At 48.9% G+C, this 15,426-nt stretch overlaps 1 protein-coding gene across 8 annotated transcripts in view; it reads left to right on the forward strand.

Annotated features, from left to right (window-relative positions):
- Nucleotides 1-11,391: 11,391 nt before the first annotated feature.
- Nucleotides 11,392-15,426, forward strand: part of Dip2 (disco-interacting protein 2) — a 37,305-nt gene continuing 33,270 nt past the window's right edge. The window contains exons 1-2 of one of the 8 annotated variants that reach the window (XM_076430680.1): nt 11,398-11,873; nt 12,916-15,279. In XM_076430680.1, the coding sequence (XP_076286795.1) occupies nt 14,351-15,279 (929 nt within the window). In that variant the 5' untranslated portion in view covers nt 11,398-11,873; nt 12,916-14,350. Of the gene's footprint in view, nt 15,280-15,426 lie in introns of all 8 variants that reach the window. The other 7 variants (XM_076430681.1, XM_076430686.1, XM_076430682.1 and 4 more) reach the window with 7 other exon arrangements.

Below are 15,426 nucleotides of genomic sequence, written 5' to 3' on the forward strand. Positions count from 1 at the left end.
TGACGACGACGATCCCTGAAACGAATCTCGCGAAACCTGTTCGTACACGTCCTTTGCAAACCGGTGTCCAGCTTATCGGATCGAATTACTCGATAGAACGAGATCTCCGTGTCGTTGTCCTTTGCTTACGATGATATTGTTTAAGCGTCCGAACGACAAAGTGGCGTTCCCCTCGTCATCGAGGAAATTCGTGGGACGTGACACCAACTTTTTCGTATGACGTACGTCGCGGTGAACGTCTCGGAATGTCCTTGCGACTTGATGGTTTCATCTCCATCGATGAGGACAGCTTCCACATATGTATTTCCGAATCGATTGGAATGTACAGGATACACGAACGGTTCAGACGCTACCCATCGGACACACGGCTAACCCTTCGTGTCCTGGAAGTGTACCAGCGAGTGTAATTTTCTTGAAAATATTGTCGCAAACCAAATATTTGACTTGATAGCAATCGTTTGATACTCCTCCAAGCTTCGTTGTATGTATTTATGATTCAACGATTGCAAGCAATCGGATAAACAGTCGGTATGATGCGTTCGTCAAATAGAACGAAGGATCTAGACTCTCGAGGTGTCGGCTGAAGATAAGAATGACATAATTGGGAACGCGAAGGGTTATTCCGTTGACAGATAATCAGCCAACGACTCGGCGAATCTAGTCGAAAACGTCACCGGCTTGTGGAATCGTTGTCCTCGTCAAGTGCCCGGTCCCAATATGCAACATCTTGGTCACGGAATTTTACAAGTCGCGGTGAATAATATTTAACAGTAAACACCTACCGCTGTCGGTCGAACTACCAGTCTTACTTTGTTAATTTTATAATTATTGAAGTTATGACGTTGCTTATAAAAATTGCACGAGATAGAGAACATTTTAATCGCTTTCAGTGCTCGGTAGTTTTAATGTTAATACTAAACCTGCCTAGTCTTAAAAGTAACTGGCACGTGTTCCTTATAAAAATTACAAGATCGATTTTATTAATACGTGCTCTACTAGAGATGTCTATACAATCATTTCTTATGAATTATTTGTATTATTTCAGTAAAATGATAAATGTGGAACCGGCTGTTTTGACCGGTGGTGATAGGTTCAGTGTTAACCCTGGCTAGTGACTCAGAGTCACCCCTAAAAATTGCCCCAAAAATTAGATAAAATACTAGACGGCATTATTGAAATTCTGGAACGCGAAATAATGCCGGCGTGGCTAAACGCGCGTCGCGTTACGTAAAAAGCAAATAGCCTACCGTGAAAGTTGACATCCTGCCGCATATGAAACTACGTTCGAGGGTCGAGGGTGGTGCGCGTATCCGTCGTTGATCAGACAAAATATTTCGAGAAAACGCACAGCGACGTATGGCAGATTGCCATACCGATGTACGGTGAAGCCGCGCATCTTTCGATCGATCGATCGCCCAAATGATTCTTTTATCTATCGGGATCGCGAAAACACCGGTCAACGCGAAACAAACGATCCATCTATCGAGGCACGCGAGTTTTATGGAGACGTTCCAACAACATTTCAGTCGAGATTGGTATCTCTTCGAAACGTTTGCTGTTTAGATAATGAAAAAAAGTCGATAAATATCCGGTAGCCGAGCGATACCATCGGGATCGAGTCAATGGCCCTTTTTCGGTGATTGCGGTCGAACGAACGGTTATCTCTCTCAGTCAGCTTATTTGTATTTGTATTTGAAGTCGCATCTTTCGTAATAAGCTATCCCATCGACCGGTTTCTCGCGCGTCATTCCCGAATGCTTGGCACACTTCGGTCTGTGGAAAACGCTGACGAGCATCTCGTCCTCCGCCACCCTCAGCCCTCCGCCCTTCGTTGCCCATCCCCAGCCCTCCTCAGTCTTCCCGTCCCGGTGATTCGCGATTCACCGATCCATTCTATCCACGGGTCTAGCTACCTTTCGACCGGAAACTGTGAACTGTCGTCGAGAGCTCGTGTCGACACTGACTTCGCGGATATGTATCTAGAAATTAGCGGTTATGCGACACGTTCCGTGTTTCTGCACGGACGGCATCGAACACAGCAAATACATTAATATCGTATAATAAGCATAGAAACATGCGGATGTCGAAGATAAAACGATCTCCACTGGAAGAAGAGATTGGACGAATTCCTAAACAGAATTTCGAACGTTGCTTATCCATCAAATATACTCGCGAATGAACTGTCTAGTTGGCATTCGGTGCGACAACTTGGCAGAACATGTTGAAACGTAAAAGCTGTGCTCCTCGAAATATCTTGCCGGTTTCCAGACGCGAGCTGCTGTCTCAGCAAGAACCGAGTCTCTCGCGGTGTCTCGTTGGCAGAATCTCGTTGTTACAGGTGCAAAGTTTCGAGTCGACTTTCCCGCGCGACCTCTGGATCCTCGTTCCACGGAGGATCCGCTTATTTGCGTTCGCAGTTAGAAATATCACAGAGAGTCGAATAGAGTTGAGTCGGAACCGAGGCCGGGGCTGGTTCCGAGGCCGAGCCCGAGTAGACTCCGACCGGTTTTCTCTGCCGCAGCCGCGTGCTTCGAACGGTTTGTCGTCCGCTCGCGATTTAAAGGGATCCTAGTTTTCACGGCCGTTCACTTTCCGCGCGGTTGACCGTGTTCCATCTGGAAAAATACAGAATTAGCGTGGCTTAACGGGTTCGACGGGTTTCGGCGGGTACCGACCGACCGGCGCGGCGCGTAGTTCGGCCTCTCATGGCCGGTCGGTGCCCGTGAACAAATCTCGTGGACAAAAAGTTAATTAGCCTCTAATCTCGGAACGCTAACGCGCGGCCGATAAATTGAGAACCGGCCCGGAGTCGCGCGAAATTAAGCGACGTTAGCCAAATATAGTGAACCGGCGATCGATGCGTTTTCAATGAGCCGGAGCATCGCGCCTTTAAACCCCTCTTTTCCGTCCCCTTCCGGAAATTCGACAGAGTCACGAAGGCTCGTTACGAACGTCGTCGTTGTCGTTGGAAACGAATCTCCTTCTCCTTCTTCTTCTTCTTCTTCGCACGATATCCTCCACTGACGTCAACCGGACGGGTCATCTTCTCCGAAGAGCCTTATTTGCATGTGAGGTAATTGCGCAGATTACACGCTCGCGTGTACTTCAATTGAGACGAACACGATCTCGCGCGTCTTCTTCGCAGCGATCCTGGACAGTCTTGTGTACGACGAAACGGTCTAGAACTCGCGAACAATGCGAGTACGAGCGCTGTACCGAAAAGAAAATGCACCGTTCGTCGAGTTTACACGTGGGTTTACTCTGATCGTTTATGCAAAACTCGCGAGTATCAATGGAAACGAGCATAGATCTTTCTCTTCTCTGCTTCGATGCGAGAACAGGATCGGTCCGAATGCTTTGTTTTCTTAAATTAAAAAGGATCCAACAGATCGAAGTGGAGGTTCGAACAGAAACGAAGCTACTCGACCGAAGAATTTCGTCGACGTGATCGTAAAGGAAATTTCTTGGTCAATAAAATGACGAGTGTGGGGTGGCCTGGCACAGCGCAGTCAAGAAAAGAAAACTCGTGGCCCGCTGACGCTCGAGAACAGAGATTATTCACCGACTCGTGATTCATCGTTTTGGAGTCCCATCACCGACCAGTTTGGTCGTCCTATTTTACTCTACAATTCAGTTTTATTTCGAGCTCGGAACGACCTCGAGGATCGCCAAGCCCGTTTCTCGACCCCCGTGGAAACGATGTGGAAATTATGTGGAAACGACGAGAAAACGATGTGGGGCGCTTCTTCTACCTTGATCCTGTTTTATCACCGTGATTTCGGCGGTGGCAGCTTGGCCCGTTGAGCTCGACGGTAGAAATGCCATTGATCGTTCTCAACTGGTGCGACGTATTCCTTTCTTTCTGCATTTCGAGCAAAGATACTTCGATAACTAGACTGCGGATCTGCATGCATTTTTAACAAAAATGGGGCTGGGTGTAATTTCAGACAATGCAAAGATTCAAACAGTTTAAGACAATCAACACGTTTCTTACAACTTAATGGAACGACTGAAGAGAGAAATCTCAATTCCTACTTGGTTCTTATATTTTGCAATTAACCCCTTGGCCTTATTTTAACGAGTCAGACTCGTGAAGAAGATTTTAACGAAGTCTAACAAATATGAATGCTTCGTCTTTCTTTTTAGACGAAATAAAATTTGATTCGTATGCAATCAATATTCAAGCATTCGAATAAATGTGGTCGTACAAAAAATATAAATTTTCTTGTCTCTTCTACGATATTTTTGGGGATAAGAGACTGAAGCGTACATGTACGTGTACGTGTGATGTGTACATATTTAATCGATCGATTTCGGTAGGAAGAAAGATAGCGTGGAGAGTGAGGTTACTGACCCAAATCCAAGGCAGAATATCTAAAAAGACATTCTGACCTGGCTGACTCTACATCTACAACATTGTATAGTGAATGTAGTAGGGCTGCATAGTAGTAGAATGTAATGGGGCGCGCTGCTCTCTTTGTAAATACATATGTATCTTTGAATTTGCTCGAGATATCCACTCGAGATCCAGTCCGATTCGTTTTCACTTTTCTCGTGTCATCCGGTCGCGACGCGTAGACGATTCCAGAATTTCTGTCTGCAAATAGCACTCTTATCCTTCTCTCTGTGTACGTGGTGCAAATGCAGGCTGACAAAACCGGATATAAAAAGCCGATGAATGCAAAAATTTCTAAATAGTTCCTAGGAATTCTATCCGTGATATGTTTCAAATTTTTAACCGATTTCGAAAAAGGAAGAGGTTACTCGATTCGATCTGTGAGCCTTTTTTCGCTTTTTTCTCTATGTATGTTCACCGATTACGCCGAGATGGATGGACCAATCGGAACGAAACCTTTGGATCTTGTAGAGTATGTCCCCGGGGTGGTTCCGTGAAAAAAATCTTGCGTTTTTTATTCCTTACGATTTTATTTGCGAAAAATGAATTATTTCGTGTATGTTCATCGATTACTCCGAGATGGATGGACCAATCAGGAGGAAATCTTCTGCATTTTGTATGTCTCCCGATTGGTCCCTTGAAAACAAGTTTTCCATTTTTTCATTCTTTGCGGTTTTTATTGCAAATAGCCGAAAAGACCGAGAAACCATCCTACAAATGGATGGTGTTCTACAAATTCTGTTCTTCAAATGTACTAAAAATTATGAAATAATTTCCATTTAATTGATGTGAATACACACGAACTTAAATACAACACAATCTTTTCGGAGGCGGCGCAAAATTGAAAATTTTCGACACTGAAAATTACGAAAATTACGAAAATCCTTAAATTCTTCTTCATAATAATGTATTTTCCCTTCCCACCTACTGATTTCCAAGTTCACCATATTCCAATGAAATCATAATCAGCAACATCTGTCATTTGGAAAATTATCCATTTTGCGCCGCCTCCGAAAAGGTTGTATTGTATTTAAGTTTGTGTGTATTCACATAAATTAAATAGAAATTATTTCATACGTTTTAGCATTGCATTTTTTCGAAGTCGGTTTAATTCTTTTTGAAGTATCGTATACTCTCCGTGCCTCACAAGTACCTCGAGACGATGCACGGGCAAAGTGGGTCCTCGCTCCCAGCCAATTGTTAGACCGTGACATCACACACTTTAGCCAATAATTCGGCTAGAACCGAAAGTGCGAGTGGAATGACCTAATCGGATGGCTTGCAGCCGCGTTCCTTTCGAATTCCTGCCAGGAGACTTGTTGCGCGGCACGGAGAGTATCTTTAAAAATCACTACAGAATTTCACAAATACTTATGCAGACAGATTTTTTCTGTCCAATCATCCCAGTGTACACGTTTAACATTAGAATATCAGCATACAAAGAGAAGTAATTCTTTTTGGTTTCCAAAACCGCGTTCAAACAGCAAGAGAACGTTTTCAATGTCCGAGTGATCCCAGGACATATGAAACACGGCGTGTGTGCAGGGTTTGTTTAACCTTGGTTGACCTTGAGCTCGAGTTCGTCGACCTCGTCGTGGGTGGAGATAGGCACGTAGGTGTTCGAAACGCCACGAACCGAAAGGGCGTGCATCGAACACGGAGCTTCGTTTTGGAATGTCTATGGAATCGTCGTAGTCGTAGTATATTCTCCGTTCTGTATAATTATTAGTTAAGAGGGTAAACTCTTTTTTTCAGGACTGCAGGGATGCGGTATTCGCCTTCTCATTTCTCGATAATACTACATAGATCGTTCAGAAAGTTCGCGGCCTAACAATGAAATGACATGAAACGATGAGTCAAAATATATTTATCCTTCTGTATATTCTCCCTTAAGCTCAATACATTTCTTCCAGCGATTTTCTAATTCATTTACCCCCACTCTGAAATGATTTTCCTCGAGACCTCTAAAATACTCATCTACGGCTGCTATGACTTCTTCATTTGATTAGAAAAGCCCTGTGTTTGTATTATCGAGAAATGAGAAAGAGAGTCTCGCACCCTTGCAATCCTGGGAACGAGTCTACCGCTTTAAGAGAATTTTGTTTGTCGGGTCGAACGCGATCCCGGATCGATTTCGACGCCAGAGAAACCGAGAAACGATCGTTTGCTCGGACATCGGGCACCAAGTAGCGTAACCTTCGTGCGGGTTTTATGCGGGATTGGTCGCGGCAGGCTGCGATCGCCCGGATCTCGATTACAACTGGTCGACGTAAGCGTTATCGAGTTATCGAGTACGACGGGAATTCAGTGAAGCGACGCGGCGCGTGGAAATCAGCGGGCCGGGACTCACCGGTCCTTCCGTTGACGTCACTACTCGATTACGAAGTCGTTACGGAACAATTTAGTTCGAGTCGAGTTCGATATATCTACATTGACTATTCGTTTGAATATCCCGCCAACTTGTCGAAGCTGGTTGCCGGAGATAGTCGAAGAGGTTCGCGCTGAAGATGGTCGAAAGGTTTCGGAAGGGTGAAAGACCTTGCCCACGGGGAACCACCCGAAAGACGGATTAAAGGGCCAAAGACGGGTAGCCAAGGATGGAGTTGTCCGTAGGGGTTGAGAATAATGGAGCCGAAAATTCCCTGGGGTGCGTACCGGTGCACCCAAAGCGGAAGGGTTCGTCGAGGATCCTTCAGGGGTCCAACAGTGTCGAAGTCTTGGAGAGATTGGGGATACTTGGCCAAACGTAACTGGAGAATTTGTTTCGAACAAAGAATATAACTAGACTGCGGATGTTTATACAATTTTCAATTTTTGTAGTTTTGGAATAAAATAGAGTCATATATTCTCCGCGATAGTAGCCCTATCAGATCTAAAATAAATTAAAGTCGTATTAAATGCTGTCATATTTCATGTCCTAGCATATTTCGAAAATTTTCAAAAGCCATAATCCGCTGTCCTAGTTACCCTTACTTATTAGAGACATCCCTTGTAGCATGTATGGCAGCACTAATTTATTATTGCGAAATCTGAAACGTCGGTTGTTTCTCTTATCTGGAATAATTAACGAAAGCGGCTTGCCGTCTACTGTGAAATAGGGATGCCGATTATTTTTTAAAAAAATCGATTTCTCTGAATCGATTATAATCGAAGCTTCAAGAATCGATCCACTAAAAAATCGTTTCCAAAATAATCGATTTTTTGAATAATTGATTAAAAGTCAACATCCCTACTGTGAAATGTGTTTCGGTAGATGCGTCGAGCGTGTGCGTACAGGTGCGACTGCACTCGCTCGGACTGAATCCATCGAGGCGGTGTCGGCGTCGACGTCGGCGTCGGTGCAGCTGCTGTGGCGGGTCGCCTGTGGACCGTTTGTAAGATCAAGGTCGCCGGTTTCGTGGGTAAACGTCCTCGAGTCGCCTTGAGTTGCACGTTGCAACGACGCGCGCGCGTTGCATGCACGCGTCGGCGAAGCTTATCGGCTATTATGTCCCTCCTCCGCACCTTCCGACTGTACCGATGCACGATAGAAACCTTCGCGTTCGAACCGCGTCGCCTTTTATCGATCGATAACTCGACTGGTAGGCCAGTCACCGATTCCATGCGATTTTTCCCCGAGTTCCGTGACACCTCGAGGCCCGAGCTTTCAAAAATTCTCGATCCTGGATGAAACCAACCAGCGGGAGACTATGATATTGCTCCCAGTTGGAATTTCTAACCAATTTTCCCCACCAGTCGAAAAGCATAGAAGCAGAGGCGAGCAAAGAGCTCGGTACTTTCGCTGAACTCCGTGCTCTCCGTGGTTCGGTGCATCGGAAATAATTGTAGGTTGCGTTGGCACGCGACGCTAATGGAAAGCGAATCGTTTGGCGCTGTTCGGTCAAGTTCTCAGACGAGAGAGCTATCGTTGAATCCCCTCGGAGGCGACCCGAGTCAAAGGTGTTCCGTTCTACACCAACGTCGTTTCAGTCTACATAGATAGCCGGCTTCCTGTTTTTCACCCAAAGTGCTATACATACGAACTCGTGATTTTCACCCTTGACTCATCCACAAACTCTGCCACGTCGACTTCAAAACTCTGACCTCACCATTCTAGCCCTTACAATTCCTCGACACTAATTAACGGAATACAACAGTTCCATGGCCGGGGATTTCTGGCACGGTATCGATCCTCTGCACATAATCGGACACACTCGATTAACATACATACGGAACAATCGCTCCGTAATGATTACGTGTTACGAGAGGGCTCCTATCCGTTATCCGTTCGATAAGCTCGCGGCAGCCGATACAGAGAATCTGTCCGTTGATTTCGGCCCTGAAGTGTTTGGCTAGATTATGTCATCGATTTCGAGAGCGGTTATCGACGATGATTCGATTCCGAGTTCCCTCGCACGCACCAGATGTACGCATTTTTTTTATCGCGCTTATCCGTGTTTCGTCGAAATATATCGTGGCTTCGCTGTCGCTCATTTCGTTGGAGTCGAAGCGATTCCCCACAGGGGGCAGTCTGTAGCAGCTGTGGGAGGAGATGGACTTAAACAAATCGAAGTTTATCACGTTCGATTTTACTCACCGATCTCCACGATACCCGGTTTCCACGAAACGTCGATTTCTTGGCTAGACTCGCGCTACTCGCGCGAGGACGATCTCGATCGAGCGTGGGCGTTTCGAGTGGTATTCGTGGAAAATAGAAACGCAAGCCTGTGGCAGTCGAGGGCCTGTCGCGTCGGAGGGAGTGGGAAATCGGAGGGCACCGAGCAATCGACCCGTCGCGTCGATTTCACTCTTTTTTTACATCGTAAAACGAAGATCGCCGTGCATGCCGCACCATGTCGCGTTACGATCGTCGATCGCGGTATACGACGACCACTTTTCGATTCGAATTGGAGAAGCTATCGTCGTCCTTCGACGACTTTGCATTATTGGGTGATTCTTTTATGGTGCACGCATTATTACCGTGGTCCTTTACGCGTATTTTTTAACCGACTTCGAAAATGGAGGAGGTTACTCAATTCGATCTGTATGTGCCTTTTTTTTCGCTTTTTTTTCTATGTATGTTCACCGATTACGTCGAGATGCATTTCTTTGTTAATTATACGATTTTATTTGCGAAAATGTAGGGTGATGATACCGTCGTTCAGATATTTATAAATTACGATTTGGAATGTGACGGCTGACAGAGATAAAAAAGTGCGAAATAAAAAAAAAAATTAAACCGACTTCGAAAAACCGCACTAAAAAAAATGAAATAATTTCCATTTAATTTATGTGAATACACACAAACTTAAATACAATACAATCTTTTCGGAGGCGGCGCGCAATTATATTATTTAAATATAAATATATTAGTATTTAGAAGAATTTAAGGATTTTCGTAATTTCCAGTGTCGAAAATTTTCAATTTTGCGCCGCCTCCGAAAAGATTGTATTGTATTCAAGTTTGTGTGTATTCACATAAATTAAATGGAAATTATTTCATTCTTTTTAGTGCGTTTTTTCGAAGCCGGTTTAATTTAAAAAAAAAAAATTTTTTTCGAATTAATCGATAATACGCAACGTGTGTACGTACATCTTACCGGAAATGCAATCTTGCTGGCTCGATCCTTATTGATTTCCGCGAAGGTTAAGGTTCTCGCGAGGGGTGCCACGCAACAGCAGAGTTTACGATGTCGATCGTGGGGTCCCGGTACCTCGTTGCAACGGCGTGGCACACAGCTTCTTATTTTTCTACGGCCTCCGCGAGGAGGAAGAACTCGGCGCAGCGCGGTCCGGCCCAGCGTTGCGATCGCCCGTATACATGTACAACGGACGTTAACTCGGCGCCGTTTGCTCGCATGCAACTAGTATGTAATAAGCAAGCCTCGGTCGATCCTTTGGAGGCTCTCGATTGCGCGGTAAATCGTTTCGCCGCGTTGCAGGAGTGCAATGATTTAGGGATAGATGCGTCGGGATCGAAAAGGCGCCACGCTGATAGTAAGCTTTCCGTCGAATTCCTTCACGAAGTTCGTAAAGTTTCCAAAAAATTCGAGATGCTCACCGAATTGCCTTGCAATCGGGAATTTGCGCAAACCTTTACAGACCCATTACCATCGGTTTGTGGGAGCCGGCGCGGCGCGGCGAGTGTTTGCGAGTGCACGCGAGGGCATCACACCCATCGCTGGACGATTCTCCGTCCGATTCACGGATCTCCGAGAAAAGGCAAGCCGAGCCAAGGCAAGGCAAGGCAAAGCGAGGCGAGGCAAGCGCATGGGTGGAGGCAGCGTGGCGCGGTGGTCCTGCGATCGACCACGACGGAGACGGTGCCATAGAGCCGTGGTTCGAGAGCGAGAGCTACAGCGTGAACGAGAGAAAAAGAGATGGACTCAAGGGGAGTCTGTTCGGCTCGTGGACAATCCGAGCGAATCTAACCCGAAACCGAAGGAACGAGCGAGAGGGAGAAACGAATGGAACAGTAAGGGTGAAGCGGGAAACGAGAAGAAGAATCGGTGGAGGCGGTCGAACGGCGCGGTAGGAGGGAGAAACACGGAGATGCGAGGGGAGCGAGAGAGACTCGATGCCTCGTGGCAGTCGTGGCACAGGTAGAGAAGAGAACGAGAGAAAGGCTAGAGAACGTTCGGAAGAAGGGAGCGGCGAGAGAATAAGTGAAGGGGGAAGGAGGGAACGAGAATGGGATGCTGCGAGAGAAGCGGAGAACGTCGGAGATCGTTGTGTGTGAGCAGGCGAGAGTGGACGGACGGCATACCACCACCACCACCACCAGTACCACCAGCAATACTCTCCGCCCTCTCTCCTCGAACCGTGATTCGCTCCGTCCTCGTCTCGTGGCGTGACTTTTATTCGCGGGGCCCGCTTCCCAGGCCTCTGCCGTGGTCTCCTCTCTCTCTCTCTCTTGCTCCCTCTCTTCGAAGCTCGGTTCGGTCGGCGTGTTTGGTCGGAGTCCGTGGTGGTTCTCGTCTCGTGAGTCAGGGAGAGGTGCAGCGCGTCGAGAGCTCGCGAAATGCCAGTGATTCGACGCGACTTCAGCTACGCGCACTACGAGAGTTTTTCTCTTCGCGAAGGGACGAGGGGACCGCCCGGCTGGCTGCTCGTTGCCGCTCGTTGTCGCTCGTTGCTTCTCGTTGCTGCTGGCAGACCACGAGCTTCTTGCCAGCCGTCTACCGCCTACCGCCTCGACCCTCCAACCCGCCCTCAAAGGGTGGACCCGCGACGACCCGGACCTCGAGTACGCGCGCCGCACCGACGACGCGACCCACCGCCACCGACTTTCCCCTTGTACGATAGCTTCCCCTGTTTACCCCACTTCCCGTCTCTCCACGAGCCACTAACCTTCGAGAAGACGCTGGTCCAGTTTTCCATCGAGTTTTTCGATGCTGCACAGACTGCAACTGTTCGTGGTGGTGTTGTTGTTTCTCGGTTTTTGTGTTCAACGGTTTTACGATCCGACTCTCGTCGACCGATCCTCGTTGCTCGAAGGGTGAGATACGGATTCGTGGATCTCGAGTGTAGCGGATGATACGCTGTCTACGCGCGCTACGATCTTCCTAGAACTCGAGGACCTTGGAGTCGCGAGAACGCGTCCGAAGCTGCTCGAGCGAAAGAGCAGAGACCCTGTTTGTTGTAACCGGTGCGACTCCCTCGACCGGGAATCACGCGAGATATAGAGGGGTTACCGTGGAACGCGCGGCAGGTAGCCGGAGAACCCTGCGAGGCTGGACCTGTGTCTCGCTGCGGGCTAGAACCGCAGTGTTTCGCGAACTTCCATTCAAATCGGTTAAATCGCGCACGTTTCCATACCGCGGATATTTTCTGTTTGCATCGCGGAATACGATCGAATAGAAAGTACCTTTACTCTCGATATCGCGCTTAGTCGAACGTCGATGCTGATAATTGTAGTCGTGGTCTGCCTCGTTTAAATGCTGCAGTTTCATTGTCTGCCAATTTACGAGAGTAAATTGATCGCGGGAACAACGGTGGTGCGCGTCGTTGCTCCAACGATGCAGAATTCTCTGACCGCGCTGCAAGTAAAGTTTCGCTGCAGTCAGCGTGACACGGTGCTACACGATCTACGTCTCCGCGAACGAGAACGGCATTCCTCGAGGCGTCCGCGCGGAATTGTTTTGGGGTTCCAGTTGCGATATCGTTGATCGTCCATGCGCTTGTGCAGTCTCTCGAAAAAAATCGTCCGTGACAACGACCCTTATCGGAACCTCGCGAACGTGCTGGAGTTCTTCTAAATGCGAGAATGGGAGCGGTCTCGCGACAGCGAAAAATAAGCAGGATAGGATAATGATAACGTGGCGCGCGGACTAGGTATAACATTTGCCAACTGTAGGCGTAGTAGCGACTTCGCGGCTAAAAAACTATCGGAATAAAATTGTTCGCGGTCGGACGGCAGAAAGAAACTGGAAAATCGAACGTGCTCTTTCCTGAATGTGGCGGTGCGTCGCGCTTCCTCTTCCCCGCGTCTCCTCTCCCCGTGGGGCATTATGACGCGACGCTGTTCTTCGTGTTTCCAGTGAAGGGCTAGTAGTGTCCCAGGAACCGTGTACAGTTGGAGATACGATGGCCAGGAAATATCGCCGCGGCAGTGAGTCGTGCGAGAAATGAAAACGCGCAACCGCTCGTAAGCGGCGATTCGTTGCGTTCCGATGGTTGCGCGGTGGTGCAACGTGCGCGAACACGTATCGTGCAGTTTCACGGGAAATTTTCGATTCGGTGGTTGTTCCGGTGGTCGTGTCCGATAAGGAGAATAAACACATACGTGTGGCCGGCAGCGTCGAGTTTCCCGGCGATTTCGCGCTGGCGCGAAATAATAAGCGCGACGACGGTGTCTTCGGCGGGACGAGGAGAGGGTGAAATCAGTGTCGTAATCGTTCGAGGGCGGAGAAAGTATCGTCCAAGATCTTCTCAGCGATTCGAGATAGTTTCGTAGGAGGCGCGTGCACACGGGGAACGGTATATCGCGCTGCTCTTCGAGAAAGTTAACTACACAACCGGTCGTTGGAACTACCGGAACGGACGGTTCTTCGATTCTTCTGGCCTTGGAAGACCTGTGATTTGCAAAATCGTCGACCTAACCCAGACTGAACACGGCCTTCGCGCGAATCCTAGTGTTGTGATCGTAAACGCGGAACCAAGAAGATAGCGATCCCGGACTTGAATCGGAAGCGACACGGTTCTCTGCCCGAATCCTATCGCTTTAAACGTGGAGAACGTGGAACAAGGAAGATTCTACGGTGAAGCGGCTCGGATTAAGCTCGGTCACAGCTTAATATTATTTTCCATGCGGCAGCAGCAGCAGTACCAGCAACGTCAGCATCCGAGTGCCGAATCGCTTTTTGCCGAAGAAGGATCTCGGCCGGTCGCAGTCGCAGGACAGAGAAAAGGGAGAAGAAGGGCGATGGGGAGAAAGGAGGAGGGACGACGCGGCCACGGCACGTCGAAAAAGGAAAGCCACGTTGATTCGCGACTCGAAGGTCTCGGTGTTGCACCTTAAGATCTCAGAAACGCGCAAGCGTGCTCACTCGCCGAGATCGAGAGCCCCCGAGGAGAGGAAGGAGCGTCGATACCGATGTACACAGGAGAGAGACAGACCTCGGAGAACCAGTGCGGGGACCGGGCTAGCTGATATATCTTTCTCCCTCTCTCTCCTTGGAAGGTCTTCTCGATCGTGGAGGACGCGTGGCTCGCTCGAAGGGCCCTCGAATCGGCCCTTGATTCTCGAGGAATTCTCGAAGAATTCTCTGGTAAGGTTCGATAGCTCTCGAAAGTCGTCGAGTCGAGTCAAAAACGGAAACGAAGGGGCCGCCCTATCGAGGTAGGATTGGGAAGGGAGACTGGCACACATGAGGCTCCTCTACTCGAAGAAAAAATCTCGGAGACGCGTGGAAGGGCGAAGGGTGCCCGCGAGGATGCGGGAGAAACTCGTTTGGTGAACGCAGGGCCGAATCCATGAGGCCGCTGTCCTTCGAGAACTTGAGGAGGCTCGTCGGCCGCAAGAAGGACCGTAACGAGCCGTCCTTCAAGCGCAGCGAGTCCTTCAAGCGGATATCGATCAGGAAGAGCTACCTGGATCGGGGCAAGCGACGCAACAAGCTTCAGAAGAGCGTCGAGCCGACGGTTCCGCTCTCGAACGACCCGAAATCGAACTCGAACGAGAAATCACTGGGGAAGGACACGATCGTCAAGGAGAAGATCGTCGAGAAGGAGACAACGAGCGTCCTGATCAAGGACCACGCGATCAAGGAGCAGAAACCGAAGAAGCTGCAGGACGACACGCTGAGTCGCGAGTCGATCAGCTACGACGAGTGGTTGCAGGGCGTCAGCTCGTCCTCGAGAGAGAAACTAGCGGAGGATGTGCAGTCGAGCAAGCAACATCCGCAGCATCAAGCTCACGGGAAGAACAAGATCTGCGGGAAGGTTCGAAAGCCGAGCGAAGCGACCGATCGCGTGACCGAGGACCTGAAGGTACTCGAATTGGAGGCCTCGCCCGTGCTGTCCTCGAAACCGCTCTGCTGGCCGGTCCGAGGCTCCGCCGAGAAAATCGACGAGAGGAGCAACGATGCCGAACAGGAGATTCTGCAGGCGCAAGAGCCCTGCGTCGAGGGACCACCCAGTGTCAGCATAAGTCTGGGCAGAATCTGGAGGGACGCGGTGCCGATCTCGATCGCGGTCCCCTACCCACACTCGGGCCCGTCCGTTTCTTCGGGACCGTCGTCGGTCCACCATTCGCTCGACAGCGCTCTGAAGGAGAGGAAACCTCAGCCCACGGTGGCCAGGACCGTTTCCGCTCCGGAAAAGACATCGGCTGGCAAGGATGCCTCGTCCGCCTTCGGTTTCTCCCTCAGGATCGCCAAGTTGGCCGACTTTCGCGCAGCTAGGTTACTATCCTATTTTTCGGGGTTGCTCGTCGACGATGAAATTGACTTCTGTGGGCCGAATCGAGTCGCTCTACACCGACGGAGAGTGTCTCTCGAGTGTAAAAGGATTAAGTTAGCTTGCGTTCGAATGAGAAATCTGACAGCGTA

This window comes from Lasioglossum baleicum, chromosome 9 (assembly GCF_051020765.1).
Source record: "Lasioglossum baleicum chromosome 9, iyLasBale1, whole genome shotgun sequence".
In the NCBI taxonomy this organism is placed as follows: domain Eukaryota; kingdom Metazoa; phylum Arthropoda; class Insecta; order Hymenoptera; family Halictidae; genus Lasioglossum; species Lasioglossum baleicum.